The 13,687-nt window shown below is 28.9% G+C and overlaps 1 protein-coding gene and 1 long non-coding RNA gene across 2 annotated transcripts in view; both read right to left on the bottom strand.

The window, feature by feature from the left end:
• LOC126847703 (uncharacterized) overlaps window positions 1-13,687 on the bottom strand; it is a 330,437-nt gene that overhangs the window by 258,357 nt on the left and 58,393 nt on the right. Inside the window, exon 6 of the mRNA XM_050588081.1 lies at window positions 11,572-11,716. Coding sequence (XP_050444038.1) covers window positions 11,572-11,716 — 145 coding nt within the window. The remainder of the gene's footprint in view (window positions 1-11,571; window positions 11,717-13,687) is intronic.
• On the bottom strand, window positions 5,158-5,632 carry LOC126847762 (uncharacterized). The gene is made up of 3 exons (XR_007687128.1): window positions 5,556-5,632; window positions 5,328-5,478; window positions 5,158-5,216 (listed from the first exon to the last, which is right to left on the bottom strand). It is a non-coding gene; the product is annotated as an uncharacterized LOC126847762 (long non-coding RNA).

A 13,687-nucleotide genomic window follows, 5' to 3' on the forward strand; every position in this document is an offset into this window, starting at 1 on the left:
TATAATTTCATTTTAACAAAACAATGTATACAATGTTTTATTGTTGGTATTTTCTTTAAATTAAAAGAGACTCAGTCACGGTTAAATGGTCTAAAACGAAAATAAATAATGGAAAAATATTAAAATTTGAATGTGATAATTTATAAATAAAATTTATAATAAAACTATTTCTAATTTAAGTTTTTATAATGATATTAGACTACAAGAAATCAAAATCTAACCTCACCATATCGTATTCCAATTTGATTTCATCAATATAATCTATGAGTTATTGAATGATGCTAAAATCGACATTTTTGAACGCCTTACTAAGCTGAACAAAAAACGCCCTAGCCTTTTCCAAACTGTTATACTCAACCGGCACGTGGGTAATTGTATTTGCCAAACGTATTGTATCAGCATTCGACGAACTCGCATCGGATACTCCAGATTCTTTACTGTCTATATTGAATGGATCGTCAACCTCACAACCGAGAGGCAGACAAAGCGATACAAGTACAGGATATACATAACTAACCACACTATCTATTTTTTTTTTGTTCCATTAGAGAGATTATTGATAGCAGATAGCAAGTTCTTTTCGTGTAGGTCATTGGTTAAGCTTAAAAATTCACTAAATTGTTTGACTTCGTTGTACCATTCATACACAGAACCTAGTGAATAGTGAATAGTGTAGATATTTCAGGTGCTTTAACATCAACTTAAACATGATGACTTTTAGAAATGAATAGTTCAGCGTGTAGTGTGACTTAATGTTTTTAAGGTTGTCCAATCCAGTTTATGCGCGTCAAGAAAAGATGTTTCCAATCGTACTTTGGTTATGTCTGGCCATATGCTTATGTCATGTGCTCTGCTTATTTACATTAAATCACATTTTCTAAAAAAACGATTATTCATTTTTAACTTCTCTACAAAGTCTTTATTCAATGAATCCGCTAATATAATGTTTCTTTTCAGCATTTGTATTGCCCCTGTATTATTTGTGTACACCCTTTGTTGAATCATAGCATAGAAACTATCATAAGAATTATCTTTATGGCATCCATTTAGGTCTTTATGTAGTTTGTTGATGACATACTTGTGCGTGGCTTCAAGTTTTTGATAGACTGCCGGTATATCGGTTGAACGTTTAGCGAAACCAGTTACTAAATTCGTGTACAAAAGTAGTAGCCATAGGGATCCCATATTCCTTATTTTTAAACTATATAAAGAAACTATCTGGAATCTAATGGTATTTTTATAATTACTTTCGTCAATGTCCGTCAGTGTTGTTGGCGTATTATATGGAGGGCTAATGAAAATCCGAGTTAGCAGCATGTACTTTAGCCCACTGAACAGATATGTGCATTTTATATAATCAGACTTACTATAATTTTCAATATGATCCTCGCTGCGATATTCGTATATGATATCCGTTAATTTTACCGATTGACAAAAGAATAGCACAAAACAATAAAAAAATGTCTTGAGTTTCATAGTTTTTTTGTTAAATTCAATAATCGTCCCGTCGATAAAAGTCTTGTTTGCTTGATGCTTTTCGAGGCAGAGAAATACTGCTACTGATCAAACTTTCATCATATAATAATGTATACTTTGATCGATAGTTTAGGGATTGGAGGGTCTACAATAAACCATCTTGTTATTGTGGCGTTACTTTAAAGAAACAGTTTGTTTTTTATTTATTCAGACCACATTTCTTTTTATTTCTATAAAAAAAAAATTCTACAATACATTTTTTTACTACAAAGCATTAATATAATATTAGATAAAATATTTTTGTACGCGTACAATTTTTTTTAAAAATAAAATATGGTTTTATGTTAATCATACAATTAAAACCGTTATTGTAGTAAAAAATGTATTATTTTGGTTTTAACCGGTACTTAGATGCACAATTTATTATTCTCATAATATAGTTAGGTATTGGCTAACATTCGTTTTAAGCGCATTTTGTTCTTGAATCACCGTGTATGGTGATAACACTGGCTTATATTGTAATACCAAAGTACCTATTTGAGTAATCGAATATCCGATTAGTGTACACCTGCTTCATAATCGAATTTGGTTTTAACTAAACGGGTAATTTAAGTCCAAAGGAGAGATTTTTTCCTCGTTTCTCGTTTTTATATTAAAACCGGATTGTCATTTGAAAACTTAATTTAAGGTAATTAAATAAATTAAGTTAAGCAAATTACATGACGTGTTTTGTATTAATTTCATAATAAATTATATGATATTAAATTTTACTATTGTGGGTAAAAACACTGTGTAAAATACTAATATTTCTCTCTCTATCTAGGAAGACATTATCTTCTAATAATAGTAAAAAAATTGTAGTAATTGTAAACTGTGGCTTTTATTACTTGCTTACCAAATTACATATTTAAGTAAATGAAAATCTGATTTGTTTCCATCTGTTTAATAATGGAATTTTGTTTTAAACCGAAAGGGTAATTTATGTCAATCCCTTCCAAAATAGAGGTATCTTAACTGTGATAATAATGAAGAGATAAAAATTTCCATATCAGCTCATAAACTATACTATATTGTAGTTTTCAGTTGGAGTTTAAACATTTGAATTGAACAATTGAACAAAAATAACAAAATTGGAGTAAATGTTGGCAGAGTGGTGATAAATAAATGATCAGATAATGTGACGTCTTACTATCGTTTTCTGCATCAGCTTTTGAAATATTTTGTGACAATTGATAGTATACTGATGTATTTGGTTGTATTAGACTTAGGATCTAGTTAAAAAAAACAGTACAGTGGGGTCGGGGCATAGTGGAGACGGAGCATAGTTGGGTCGGGGCATAGTGGGGACAGGGAGGTCACAGGTTTATAGGAATTTTTAAATCTGAAAGTGATAAAATCACTTTCAAAAAAACGCTTCAATGCAAATCGGTAGTTAGTATTTTCAAGCCAGTACAGTCCAAACCAAGCACAGTGTAAGCAAAGTTAGAAAGTATTAAATTGATCGGTCATTTCAAAAACGACTTAGGACATCGATTTTTCAAAAACGTCTTTTTGTTAAATTTAATAACTATATACTTAGTTACGTATTCTGTGAGAAAACTAAATTTGTCAGACTCATATTTAATACAAATGTTGAGTACAAGAAATTAGAATCACTGCAAAAACTATTTATGAAGTTTCTTGTGGCTAGTGTAAAATTTCAAATTTGTGACTTGTGTCGTTTTTGAAATGACCGATAAAATTACAAAATAGAAGCACGAAAGCGTTTATTTGAAAGTGATTTTATTCAATTTTATCGCTTTTATTTATAATAATTCCTGTAGACCTGTGACATCTCCGTCCCCTCGTTGCTTTGATTCTATTATGCCTATATTCTACTGTACTTTTTTAAACTCATAAATAATGCAGTATTTGGTATGTATTTAAACATAGAAAAAAAATTAACATCATCCTAATAATTAAGGCTTAATTATTTTAACAGGTAAAACTATGGAGAATGTACGGAACTGCATGAAAATGTCACTCGATTGCAGTTCTGAGGCTTGTTTTAAGAATGTTTTAACCGTTGGCAAACCGGTTCATGTAGGATTTTCTGTATTGAAAATTTCCAAGACTTTGATGTACGATTTTCATTATAATTTAATGAAAAAGTACTATGGATGCGACATAGAACTGATATATTATTATTGACATTTTTTTTAACAATAAGTATAAAGTAAAAAATGATAAAGTAAAACATTTAATATAATAATTACTGTCAGCAAACACATTTGTCTTATAAAAACAGCTAAAACTAATTGTATACCTACATATAAATATGTTTTTGACTATTGGTTATTATTCGGTGGCTAACTCGTAGGTGATTCACTTGGCCCTCTTTCTTGTAGGTCGTTTCTGATCTGACAGTTAGCTAGACTTACATTACAGTTAATCAGTACTTAAATACAAAATATTTTTTCGAAATTAGGTATGAATTTTAACATAAATAATAAGTACTATAAACTACTAAATATAGGTACCTGATTTAAAACAAATATTAAATTGTTTTATTGTTTTACAATACAACCCATTTTAACAATTTTAGGTATATAAAAAAAAAATACTTAAATAAAAAGTTTTTGTCAATTGACATGAAATATTTGAAATTATATTTTATATATAAATAACTAAGTTGTCTTCAACTGTACAAGAGTAAACTGAGCATATAACAATAGTTCTACGATTATTAATTAAGTGTACAAGTGGTAATAATAGACGATGAATACGAGTACAGATCATAAAAACAAAAAAAAAAACATGTATTATTTTGGTATATTTTTATTAAATTAAATGACAGTGTATAAATAAGTATTAAATAGTTTAATATAATTAATATAATTTTTTTCATTATTTTGAAGAGTTAGTAAATAATTATTTATAAAGAAATTTAACTATTATTTTACTTATCACAATATTGACGTTCTTCTTACCAACATGTTTATATATTTGGTGACAGCCTGAATCAAATTTCCATCACTTTGGGACTTTAAGGTTTCCATAGTTTAGGGCTCTTTTGAAGTCAGGGAAATACAAAAGGTATTGTCCACCTGATTATCAATACAATATAAATAAAATGATTACATTACTAAAAGTTACTATTAAAATGTTTTATTTTTTCACGCCTAAAAAGCGAAGTATAACATGTTTCAAAAATAGCATTACAGTTTTTAAAGGCTAAAATGTTTACACAGATATATCACAGTTCAGTGATATTTTTCAAACATAATAGGTGTATAAGAAGATTGAAATAAAAAGTAGTATTTAAGTTTTAATATGTTATATTTTGCTACGGAGGTAAACACAATTTAATAAACTATGTTTAACCATACACATAATTTTGTTATACACGAGGTAGGTTTCGATCATAACTTTAGCTTCAGGAAATTTTAATGCAATAAGTATTTTCTTTGTTGATCCAAGACTGAATTACTACCCAAGGTAAACCAAAAAAATGAATGCATTGATAAAGTTGCAAGTAAATTGTATTATGATTCGGTTAGGCTAGATATGAAAAATAAACCGAGTGATATAGATATTAGACACTATACATTACTGTTAAACCACAATCATGTTAACAAAACTACGTACCACAAAAGGCAGTTTTGCGGTTAAATTTTAACGAAGTTAATAAACATCACACTTACCATTCCATTCAAAGTGTAGTTTAACATCTAGTTTGGTAGTATACAAGTACCGAACGCCTATCCAAAGTAATTTAAATTATAACGCTATGCTTACAGTACTGTAAAACTGCAATATTATATAATCTAAACCTAAGATACATAAATGCATTTATTGAAATTTATATTTACCGTGTTCGAATTTTCCGTATTTTTTAAAAAGTCGAACGAGCGTACATTCAAGGTATGTTTCTGTTCCAAAATAGTTAATCGCGTCTTTGAGCAAAATATGGTTTCTACTGTCTGTTTTTGGAATTATGTTCTTAAATAGAGTATATATCGCCTAAACAATTTTTTTTTTTAATCGTACAAAAAAAATCATATAAAACGATTTTGAACAGTAATATATTATTTTACTACCGTAATTTTATCAGATAACAGATCTGGAAAATAATAACTGTTTGTGGCCCTTTTAAAGTCATTAAAATTTAATCGGTATTCTTTATCTGGAAAACAATAGTTTCATAAATATAACGACGAAAAAATAACTAAAAATACTAAAATGTTATACTATAGTGTTCTGTGTTTTACAAAAAGAGCTCAAAGAGTAAAGGGTGAAATGTTCAAAAAAGTATCGTAACATTGTTAATCATGAACGGATTAAACATCTTTATTGTGTATTTTTACTGTTCATGTAAAACATGAATAGTATTGACTTACATAATGAGTATATTTTGTACATTTTATGTGTGTATCAAAAATCCATAAGCGAACCCGAGGCGATTTTACACAAGATAGGCTTTGATCATATATATTTTAGATTCTTAGAAGAATGAATTGCAATAGGTATTAAACAAATAAAAAATGCATTTTTTACCGATTTATTATACTTAACTAACTCACGCATAGTGTATAGTGTAGATATTTGCATGTAAAATTAAATATAGATCGGTTAGTTAAGGTCAGGAATAGGTTATATTCGATTAAAATAATTATTATCCGAAGTAAAGAAGTAGTAATGATTATAATGTAAAAACGCCATCTTAGCTAAAACTGAATTGATTAACACCACCTTACAATTAGATAATTTTACGATTAATAAAAGTAGTTATTCAAAATCATATGCTTACCATGCTTTTCCCCGTAGTAACTTATTATATATTCGAGTTGAGATAAAGGAATTTTTTTTTCATAATATTTAGTTAGTTCCTTGAAAGTAACATATTCTCTCTTCATGCGTTGTCTTTTTGGAATGATTTTCATAAATTCATTTTTCATCAACTAAAAATGTTTATTAAAGCCGCTTAGTAGGGATTTTCAAAATTGAGAATAATATACTAAACATTTTGACTGGTCGACAACCAGTTTTGTATAACTATTTTTGAAGTTATTGAAGTTTTGAGCAGGAGGAACGGTGAAATCTATCATTTTTTTTTCTTCACGCACTTCCCCTTTCGTCCTATCTTTAAAACTTTTATAACTTTGAAAATAGTTGTTCAAAATTGGTTATCAACCATTTTAAATCGTTAATACATTTTTCTCAATTTATTAAGTTGAAATGAATGATGAAATGGATGCGTTACCATTTAAGTTTATTAAGCTGTTATCAAAAAAACTAAGTTTAGGGGATGGTAAAAACAAAAAAAAAAATGTGAAAAATTGAGGTCACATAGGAGAATAACAATAGAAAAAAAATTTAATTTCTTATTAAACCCTATGAGATATCGAGTGGTTCACGTTAAAATGATTATCCAGTTTATCGGTAATCGTAAACTTGGTCCTAACAATATATTATTTTAACGACTTACAGTTAAGCATTTATCGGTTTAACAGCATCGTTCATTTTTTTTTTAAATTCAAATTAAACTGATTTACTACCAGTTAAATCCGTTACCACCCCAATTATTAAAAACATTTTTAAATATTACATTACCTTCTCGCCGTATCTTGGTACGAGTCCCATAGACCCGATCTCCTTAAATTTATCAATTTCCATTCTATATTCGTGTATATAGCCCTCGCTGTCAACTATCGTAAAGCGTATTGTTATTAATTATACATAATTTGAGTTATTTTATTTTTTGTTAAGCCGTTAACTTCTAATTAAATATAGCATCATGCTTACGGTCATGTGCGGTTCCGTACTCCCTCGTCGTGTTTGCGAATTCATGGTGGTCATAGTCTTCGAAGTAACAGCACATGTCACTGTAAGAAACATAGTCTCTAGTTTTCATTGTGTGAAATAGATATTCTATTTCCTAAAAAATAGTAATAAAACAATATAATAAGTGATTCATATTTTAGCTTCGACGAGGAACTGAGAAGGTATTGTTTTTGAAATTATGATTTTTTTTTTCTGTCTAGACTCTAGGACCCACGATAAGTTATGTTCATATTTTGAGGTGTCTGCGAAACAGCTAATGTAGCCTTGTCTTAGTCTGGCACAAGAAATACAAAGAGGGAGAGGAATGGTTCTTAAACATGCATGTAAAATATGTACATGTTCGAACTAAATATCCCTGGGTACAGGCGCACATATTAAGTGTATCCTTATTAATAGCTAATATAAATAAAAACAAACAAAATGTACCGTCTGAAATGCAATTACATCACGCACAGGTTTTGGAAGGACACCCATGTTTATGGCTTTTTTAAACTCAAGGAATGTTAATCGAAATGATCTACCTGAAAACCACCAACAATAAATTACTAGAAATAGAACAAAAATAATTAATAAATATTAAACTCTTTTATAGTTTTACAACAAAACTGAGAACATTTTTTAAATATTTCAATAATATCCTGGCAGTGTGCAACAAGATGGGTCCAGAAATATGAGTCATTAAACGATTTTGTTGAGTTGTTACCATTTGTAGTCAAAACACTTGAAACAATTTATTCTACATGGGGTGCACCATCTTCTATAGATGCTAATATTTTATTAAAAATTGTATTGGATTCTGAGTTTGTTATTTCTTTATATGTTACAAAGGTAAATTCTAATTTTTAAACATTAACACAAAGAAATATATTTTAGACTTTTTTTCCTTTGGACTGCCTGTCTGTAAAAAACTACAGAAAGAACGCATTGATTTGAAAAATACTTTAAATACAATTGAGTTATTAGTAAATACTTTAAAAGAAATGAAACAGGATGCAGAAAAAGAATTTCATCTTTTATATGACAAAGTAGAAGTATGTGATATAAGCCTTATTTTCATGTAGTAAAACATAGAGTATTATTAATTTTTAATATTTTAATAGACTTTAGCAAATGCTAATGGCACAAAAATATCTAAGAAATGAACAGCAAGAAAACAATCAAATAGTGACAATGTTTATGCCGTTTGTAGACAATTTTATCAGCCAACTTACTAATCGTTTTTTAAACCATAAATCAGTTTTTGATAGCTATTGATTTATCTATGTATTATGAAAAATCGGTAATAAATATGTTTTATTAAAATGACTTGAAGGGTTTGAATGTTTATTTACTTCAACTTTTACTGATGAAGAAAGGTTGGCATTTGAAAATTTAGTTGAGTTTTGCTGTGAAAATTATCTGGACCCCCCCCCCAGGAAAAATTCCTAATTACGCCACTGGTTTGATAATAAAAAAAACAATTAAAATAGTATCACAATACTGTCAAATCATCTTAGCTAAAACTATATAAACACCCAAGTTTATTTTACGATTATAAAAGTAGGTACTAAAATTCATGTCTACCAAACACTGATTTTTTTCTGTAGGTCTTAAAATATATGCGTTGATGTAAAGGAATTATTGATCCATAGTATTTAGCCATGTCTTTAAGGGTAACATGTTTTTTGTTGGTTCGTTTGTGTGTGAACCAAAGAATTTCTTTGAAGACAGTAATCATCGCCTAGAAATTGTTTTTTTAAAAGTTACACAAAATTATTATAAAACAACTTTTACCAGTATGAAACTATAAAGCACATAGAATAAAGTTATAACGTCATAATAGTTTTGACATCACCTGTGTAGAACATATTTGTATGTAGCCTTGAGACGCAGCTCTTGCAAATTCGTCAAAACACATTATGTATTCAAGTTTAGTGTCACCTAGAAACCATCACATTATAGCAAAAGAAAATCAAGCACAGTGATATCATTTTATATTGGGAATGGACCATACTAGGATTGAGGAGGTCACGGGTCTTCAGAAACCCTAAACACCGAATATGATAAAAATCCCTTTCAAATACATACAAGAAGAGTTTTTTATTGCAATAAAACCATTCCGTAGTTATTGATGGTTTAATTGAATTTTGAGATTGTAAGATAAATCGGTAGAACAAATCGTAAGCAAGTACAAAGTTGTCGTTGGTCCAATCCAAGTTCATGTTACCTTTTATAAAACGTTTACCGTTGTTTTCAGACCATATATTTTTAACATTACAAATTTCATACTTGATCGATCTGACTGAAAAACTACTATAACGATCATATTTCACCTGGTTGTAGGTAGAGGTACGATCGCACACATAGGACAATGCACGTCATGCTGCACCTAATTATAAGTTGACTTTACCATCGCGGATCGCCAATACCCTCGACCTTGTGTCCAATATTTTTGTCCTAGTTCGTCTGTCCATTCCCTTAACATGCATTCCGTTTGGACTTCAGCACTACCATAATCGATATAGAATACACTGTCCGTGTCCTATACGACAGCTTTACCCAACTTATTAAGCATATCATGCAACCAACGTCTTACGTCGAATGTTGTGAATTCAGCAATATAGACGTTTGAGTTATAATTGGTTTTTATATACTCCTTAGTATTTTTATATGATACTTCAATCACGTCATTATTCAAAAATACTGAAGTATAAACAATTTCTATTTTATCATCCAATAGAAATCTCTGTTTTGGTTAAGTGAGATTTTTGACCGAACTTACCCCAAAAAAAGCTCAAACACATTTTTGCAACGGATGTCAACCCTGGATTTTCTTATATGTTGTTTATGTCAAAGTCTATACCCATCGCTTCCTCGACAGACTTTATATATTCCTCGATTGTTTTGTAATCATGTTTTCATGGGCTTGCATCTAGTTCCAATTTTAGGAATTTTTTTAGGTCAGTTGACATAAAGCAATGATTCTACAGGATACGAGTGATTTATTGTCAAATCACTCATCTTCGTGTATCGAATCCCTTTGGATTGGGTTTGCAATTTCGTTTTCAAATTGTTCATCTTGCTATCTTGTATACACATTTTTTATAGATAGCAATACTTCAGTATAGCTCTCGTGTATCGTTTCTGGTTGCCCCCATAGTTGCGTCTATTTTACTCATATGTCTCTTCCCCTCATATGACGCTGCCAATTTTTTTTCGTAATAAATTTGTTGTATTTTCAAATTTCATAGAATTTGGGAAGACATATCCTTTTTTATTATTTGTATGTCTTCTGCAATTCAGATGAGATTTCCAACCGGTCGTTATAATATCTAAATTACAGGTAGTCTACAATCGTCGTTTATTACCACTCTTATACCTATTTTCCTCTAGATTTATGAGGCCCCTACCTCATCACTATTGAAATGCTACAAACACGAATGGGCTATTAATTTGGAGGTGTTTCAATTTAGAACAAACTTCTACTTTTCCCTAGTTTACAATACCATCTATGGCTGAGTATCGAGCTGAAAACATTCGTTGTATCAAATCTAAACCCTCAGATAAATTATACAAAAACACTAAGCATAAATGTCCACATTTCGGAGGATTGTTAAAATGTTGTACACAATCAGTATTATATTATAATAAATTGTGATGTCCCACATAATTAACTACCTCTACCGGGGGGTGACATCTAAAAGAAACGAAATAATATTTTAAATTTTGGTTCACATATTAAGACGTCCAGTGACTAGCTTGATCAAAATTCTGGAAATTTATAACACCACATTCAATTTCATTTCTTGTAAAAGGTGACATATTTTTCATGAAAACCCCTCTGAAGTTGTATATTTGTAAAGATTGTGCCATGTATAACAAATCCAAATTTGTAAGGGGTTTAGCCAGCTTATTCAATAATTAACTATCAATTGTATTATATGATTTTATTTTGGATTTTTCTTGATTTCAAAATGATGTAAATGTTTACTATGCATTTTTTTTCTCGATTTTTAAATGGAAGCGGTGGATTTAATACATTTTTGTCCCACTAAAGTACGTTTCAGGTAAGATTTCTAATCTATGAGCATCTTTCGTAATGCAATTGGTTCATATCAAGTTGGAAATATCTAGGGTCCCCATGCAAAAATACAAAATCAGAATATGACAAAATATACCTTCGAACATCTTATCAAAGTTGGAAAAAAATGTTTCATAAGGTAATTTTTTTTTTCAATAAAATGTTTTGGGGTGGTACAAATATTACGTGTAGAATAATAAAATAACGATTACTTTGACTAAATAAATATGGATGGCCGAATTCTTTCATAACGCTTGACAATTTATTCTGTTCTTCATCTTTATAATAGGTAAGGAAAGTTTCTTCATTAATATAGTTTCTGTCGCCTCTTATAGTGTCCCATAGAATTGATATTTCCTAAAAGTTTTTATACAATAGTATAATAAATGATTTAAAATATAATTTTTTTAAATTAATTTTAAAAGCACAATATTGCTATTGTACTAATAGTTGTAAAACTTTAAAAAATATGTCAGTAAAATATACAAGGGAATCATTTTTTCGTGAACCAACCTATTGGGTTTAAATAATTATTTTATTTTATTGGGATTATTTTCATAAATTCATGTCTCATCAACTAAAAATGTTTATTAAAGCAGCTAAGCGAGGGTTTTCATTAATTCATTGATTTATATTTTATACTACTAGGACACAGAGCTAACAGACCAATATAGGGTAATCATTTTAGCATGAAACAATCAATATCTTATTGGGTTTAATTAATTTTTTTTTTTCATAGTGATTTATATAACGTGATCTCAATTTTCCATACATTTTTACGATCCTACCCCCCAAAACAATTTTTTTCATATCATCTTTTTAAACCTAAGTAGTAGCGCATACATTTCATTACCTTATTAAATCAAGAATAATGTACTAACAATTTTGAGTAGTCGATAACCAGTTTTGGATAACTCTTTTTGAAGTTATATAATTTTCAAATTGAGAGCAGAAAGAAAGAGAGGGTAAAGTATTATTTTTAGCTGTGCGCACTTCCCAACCATACTTCCCTTTGCGTCCTAACTTTTAAACTCTTATAACTTTAAAAATATGTGTTGGTTTAGCTTGGTTTAGAATATGCAGGTTTATATTGTACTAAATTTAGAATTTGCTTGTTTTTTTTAATATTGTTTTGATTATAAATATTTATGACAAGAACTATATTTGTAAGTCTTTAACCTCAAATAATAATAGTTTACTAGATAAAAATGACTATTTAGTAAAACGTTAACCTTTAAGTTATAAATAGTTCAGCAAAACATTGACAAAAACCTAATAGTTTTAAAATAATAGGTCATAAATTACCAGACGAGCTTTTTTTTTCTGACCAAACGCAGCTATTTCTGGAAATCAACAAATAAATACTTTTTAGTATTATTATGAGCCAAACCAACTTTTTAAGGATTTTTACTCATTATTAGAAGAAAGTACATTTGCCATACAGACGCCAAATAAATATTGTATCTGTTAAATAACTGCTTTTAAATAGTTTTTTAACTTATAACATTACTTTGCTTTTTTTTGTGTTTGTGTAAGCACTAATCATGATAGCTTGGAAAATCGAATGTTAGGTTCTACCATAAGTTGACAGTATTCTCGAATCGGATAAACTTTTAGGAATTGTATATAGAAATGTGTTAGTATGTTTTTATTTCTACTGTGCTATATCGTTTGACTATTCGCTGAACCATATATTTTAAACTTTTCATAAATCCTGTGTAAAAAATACAGAAAATTACTATTATACACCTGTATGTGTAACTTTGTGTACACGTTGTCTTTTTTAGAATTTAATATCTCTCATATCAACTTTGTGCACCTATGAACATTTAAAACATTTGGAACTACACATAGTCATTTTATTTTAACTGCGTGAAAAAATATATACTAATAAAATACATTATTATTTTTCTGCTTGATCAAAGTACATTTTATTTTCAAACAAAACACAGGTAAAAAACCTGTTGAATATTTGTAACATATATAAATTAAAATTTGTTTTAAATGTTTTTTTTTTCTAGCCATATGCTCAATTATATTTATTTACCACATTCCGGCGATGACGTACCGCCACACCTTAAAAGTAAACGTTCGTTTCTCAATGTATATTTTACACACAAAAATTCTTGGTTTGATTACATTTTTTATGCGAATTTTAAACCAGAAGTAATGTTTAAAAAAATACTTACAGACATATGCATTTATCAAATAATTTACCAAATTTACTTTCTTCAGGCTAAAAAAAAAACCAAGTAATACATTAATTGTATAAAATGAATTTAACTCTAACGATTAGGTTACGATTCTAACTTTAATCTATTATTTATA

This window comes from Adelges cooleyi, unplaced genomic scaffold (assembly GCF_023614345.1).
Source record: "Adelges cooleyi isolate 19-005CV unplaced genomic scaffold, UGA_ACOO_1.1 ACOO_flye_CR_arks_rails_tigmint_CR_PRNA_118, whole genome shotgun sequence".
Taxonomy (NCBI): Eukaryota; Metazoa; Arthropoda; class Insecta; order Hemiptera; family Adelgidae; genus Adelges; species Adelges cooleyi.